At 39.4% G+C, this 4,683-nt stretch overlaps 1 protein-coding gene across 1 annotated transcript in view; it reads right to left on the bottom strand.

Annotated features, from left to right (window-relative positions):
* The window catches only part of TUT4 (terminal uridylyl transferase 4), a 142,844-nt gene that overhangs the window by 106,229 nt on the left and 31,932 nt on the right, over positions 1 to 4,683 (bottom strand). Inside the window, 1 exon segment of the mRNA XM_017874598.1 lies at positions 3,789 to 4,599. Within this exon segment, the coding sequence (XP_017730087.1) occupies positions 3,789 to 4,506 (718 nt within the window). The 5' untranslated portion in view covers positions 4,507 to 4,599.

The following is a 4,683-nucleotide window of genomic DNA, read 5'->3' as shown; positions in this document are numbered from 1 at the left end:
AAAAAAAAAAATCTGTTATTTTAAATGCAAAACCATTTTTTTGTGGTTAGACATTAAAAAACAATTTTTTAAACTTGTTATAAAACTGAAGACAGCTAAAAAAAAAAAAAAAGACAAAACTCAGAAAACTGTATGAGAAGGAGTTACGGCGCACTAGATAAATAACCAAATGCTCATCAAGGGAATTCTAATGTAATTATGGTAATACGGCACCAAAATAAAGAATTTTACAAGTAAAATTTGTTTCATATTCCTTTAAGAATTTCAACAGAAAACTAAAACTTGCAATTGAATATATCACAATTAAGATGAAAGGTAACAAGAATAAAGAAAACACAAGAATTCCAATCTTGGCTGGGTGCAGTGGCTCACGTCTGCAATCCCAGCACTTCGGGAGGTCAAAGCGGGTGGATCACCTGAGGTCAGGAGTTCGAGACCAGCCTGACCAACATGATAAAATCCCATCTCTATTAAAAATACAAAAATTAGCCAGGCATGGTGGCATGCACCTGTAATCCCAGCTACTCAGGGGCTGAGACAGGAGAATCACTTGAACCCGGGAGGTGGAGGTTGCAGTGAGCTGAGTTCGCGCCATTGCACTCCAGCCTGGGCAACAAAAAGGAACGAAACTCCATCTCAAAGATGGAGAATTCTAATCTTTCTGTGCTATAAAGGAATCAGTTTATGGAATCCTAAATGGTAAAATCTTGCCCACAAGACTTTTCCACTAACTAGCATCTATTTGTACCTCTAACCTACCTCAAACTTACCTCAAACTGGACTCTCTAAATATGGGAAAACAGTAGACTTTCTCCACCTTGAAGTAAAAACGGGTTCAAATGAATTCGCTGAAGTATACTTTAAAAACCAACAGGGGCCGGGTGCAATGGCTCACGCCTGTAATCCCAGCACTTTGGGAGGCCAAGGTGGGCGGATCACGAGGTCAGGGGTTTAAGACCAGCCTGACCAACATGGAGAAATCCCGTCTCTACTAAAAATACAAAAATTAGGCCGGGCGCGGTCGCTCAAGCCTGTAATCCCAGCACTTTGGGAGGCCGAGACGGGCGGATCACGAGGTCAGGAGATCGAGACCATCCTGGCTAACATGGTGAAACCCCATCTCTACTAAAAAATACAAAACTAGCCGGGCGAGGTGGCGGGCGCCTGTAGTCCCAGCTACTCGGGAGGTTGAGGCAGGAGAATGGCATAAACCCGGGGGGCAGAGCTTGCAGTGAGCTGAGATCCGGCCACTGCACTCCAGCCTGGGCGACAGAGCGAGACTCTGTCTCGAAAAAAAAAAAAAAAAAAAATACAAAAATTAGCTGGGCATAGTGGCAGATGCTTGTAATCCCAGCTACTCGAGAGGCTGAGGCAGGAGAATTTCTTGAACCAGGACCCAGGAGGCGGAGGTTGCAGTGAACCAAGATTGCACCATTGCACTCCAGCCTGGGTTACAGAGTGAGACACTGTCTCAAAAACAAAAAAAAAAAGGAACTTAGAGTTTAAAAAATAATAATAATAGTAATAATCTCTATGACACTATACGGAGTCTCGCTCTGTCGCCCAGGCTGGAGTACAGTGGCATGATCTTGGCTCACTGCAACCTCCACCTCCTGGGTTCAGGTAATTCTCCTGCCTCAGCCTCCCGAGTAGCTGAGATTACAGGCATGTGCCATCACACCTGGCTGATTTTTGTATTTTTAGTAGAGACAGGATTTCACCATGTTGGCCAGGCTGGTCTCAACCTCCTGACCTCAGGTGATCCACGCACCTCGGCATCCCAAAGTGTTGGGATTACAGGCATGAGCCACCGTGCCTGGCCAATTAAGTGACCTTAAACACCACTATTTCCTGGCCAGATGTAGTGGCTCATGCCTGTAATCCCGGCACTTTGGGAGGTCAAGGTGGGGGTATCACTTGAGGCCAAGAGTTCAAGACCAGCTTGGCCAACATAGTGAAACCCAGTCTCTACTAAAAATACAAAATTAGCCAGGCATGGTGGTGCACACCCAGCTGATGCAGGAGAATTGCTTGAACATGGGAGGCAGAAGTTGCAGTGAAGCCAAGATCACACCACTGCACTCCAGCCTGGGTGACAGGGCAAAACCCCGTCTCAAAAACAAAACAAAACAAAACCACCACCACTATTTCCTGAATCATTCAAGTACCATGATGTTTACATTTTTCCCATATCTAAACATTACCAGTATTATCACTTACTTGATTCTGTCTCTAAACTGACTTAGTTTTTAAATTTGGCCTTGTCCTCAGCCTTAATATACAATTATGAGACTGAGACACATAAAAGTCAACTCTTTTAAAATTCTTTTAAGTCTGTCGATACAGCACCATCTGTGTACCACGAGAAATCAAAATAAGCTATTTCTGAATTCTTTACCATTGCTTCTCAAAGTGTGGCAAATAATGATTCAGAAACAGGTTCTTTTTATTTCTACATCAAGATAATGCCGTATTCTTCCAGCCATGAAAACACTAGGAAAAAAAGATTATAAAAGAAATCATTTAAACAAAATCAGAATTAAAGTTACTCAAAAGACAGACAATATTTCTAAACAATTAAAACTAAAATCAGGATCCCACAACAAAATGAATTTTACAACACTTCTCAAGTGAACTCTAAGTGTCCTAACCAATCTCTGCTTCCAGTCCTGTTCCTATCGAAGAATTTCCTGCATTATACTCAAAAGGATTTTTTAAAAAATCTGATCACAGCATTACTTTACTTAAAACTCTTCCATGCCTGTAATCCCAGCATTTTGGGAGGCTGAGGCAGGTGGATCAAAAGGTCAGGAGTTCGAGAAGAGCCTGGTCAACATGGTGAAATCCCACCTCTACTAAAAATAAAAAAGTTAGCTGGGCGTGGTGGCAGATGCCTATAGTCCCAGCTACTTGAGAGGCTGAGACAAGAGAATCGCTTGAACCCGGGAGGCGGAGGTTGCAGTGAGCCGAGATCGCATCACTGTACTCCAGCCTGGGCAACAAAGCGAGACTCCGTCTCAAAAAAAACAAAAACCAAAAAAAACTCTTCAATGGCTTCTGAAAATACTCAGGATAAAGTTCAAACTTTCTGGTATGGCTTAGAAGGAACTGATATTCCTGTGTTCCCTTTCAGTTGCATCTTTGCCATTCTCAACCTCAACTTTCTGCTCCAGCCATACTAAGTCTCAGTAACACTCAATCTCACAATTTATGTCACCTATTTTGTCTGCCCAAAGTCTAAATCTCACTATTTAATCATGTGCCCTCTCAACTTTAAGTTTTTGGCACTGAAAATCATTGTTTATCTGTATCACCCTCCTATCAGACTGGAAGCTTCCTTGAAGTTTAGGGCTATGGTTTTTTTTTTTTTTTTGTCTGTTTTGGCTTTCCACTGTAAACAAATGCTTAATATATATATATATATATACACACACACACACTCAATACATACATATTTGGTGAATGAATGAGCAATACATTATCAAGACCATTTAAACAGAGTATGTACGTGTACGAGCACGTGTACCAACTAAAGAAGACACTAAATTTTTATTTGCGCAGTCTTTGTACCTATCATAATAAATGAAAAGGCTTTTTTTTTTAGCTTCACCAAGGATCAATCTAATAAGAAACCATTAATTCAAGTATTATTAATTTGGATGTTTTCATACGGGAACCAAAGTGCTAAACAATTATGTATAAACATGACTTTTTGTAATTAAAATGGTTAAACCAGGGATAATCTGAGGAACATTAATATATAAAAATCCCTCCAAAAAATGACTTACTTAAATCGTCCGATACGTCTTCAATTCCTGAAGCACTATCATCAGAATCACCAGTATTATCTGTACATGTTTGCTGCTTCTGAGATCGTGGTGAGTTTTGCAGAGCATATTTTTCTCCCTCTAAAGCTTCGATATTCACTTTGTCCACAGAAGTAAAGGAGCTTGGAATTTTTTTTCCAATCTGTTGTAATTCTGTCTTCTGTCTCATGTCTTTCAACAGTAAACTGGGTCCCTTTTCTGCTTCTGCTGATGAACTCGGTACCTTTTCTGACTTCATCTGAGAACTGGGTGCTTTTTCTGCTTTCACTGAATTAGGTGACTTTGGTGATTTTTCTGCTTTTGCCTGTAAACTGGTTGCCTTTTCTAATTTTGCCTGTGAAATGGGTGCCTTTTCAGCTTTCACCGGTGAATTAGGAAATTTTTTTGCTTTGCAATGACTTTGATCTCGAAGGACTAACCCCAAATCTTTAGGACCTGGAAGGTTGGTAGCATTTACTTTACATGATTTAACTTCTGTTTTTTCTATACAAATATCATTTTGCTTATTTTTTTTACTACTATTCCTATTTGGAGAGCTGTTCCCAATTTCTTTTATGGATTTATCATTTCTAGCTTTCAATGTTTGATTACCTATAACTTGAACTGCTTTGTTTTCTTCACAAATAACATTCTTCTTTGGTTCATGATTTTCACTTTTTAAGGTCTTAGAATCTTCCATTATTTGAAAATCTGCTTCTTTCCAATTGTGATATTATAAAATGGCAGATCTCCAGTAGTTTAAATTGCTTCAAATCCAGTTTAGGCAAGCAAACTATTGGGTAAAAAAAAAAAAAAAAAAAAAAAAAAAAAAAAAAAAAATTTTTTTTTTAAAAAAAAAAAAATTTTTTTTTGGTTT

The sequence above is a fragment of the Rhinopithecus bieti genome, unplaced genomic scaffold, assembly GCF_001698545.2.
Source record: "Rhinopithecus bieti isolate Rb0 unplaced genomic scaffold, ASM169854v2 scaffold_7684, whole genome shotgun sequence".
NCBI classification, from domain to species: Eukaryota; Metazoa; Chordata; class Mammalia; order Primates; family Cercopithecidae; genus Rhinopithecus; species Rhinopithecus bieti.
Note: the sequence above shows the minus strand (reverse complement) of the source record. Positions and strands in the feature narration are given on the sequence as shown.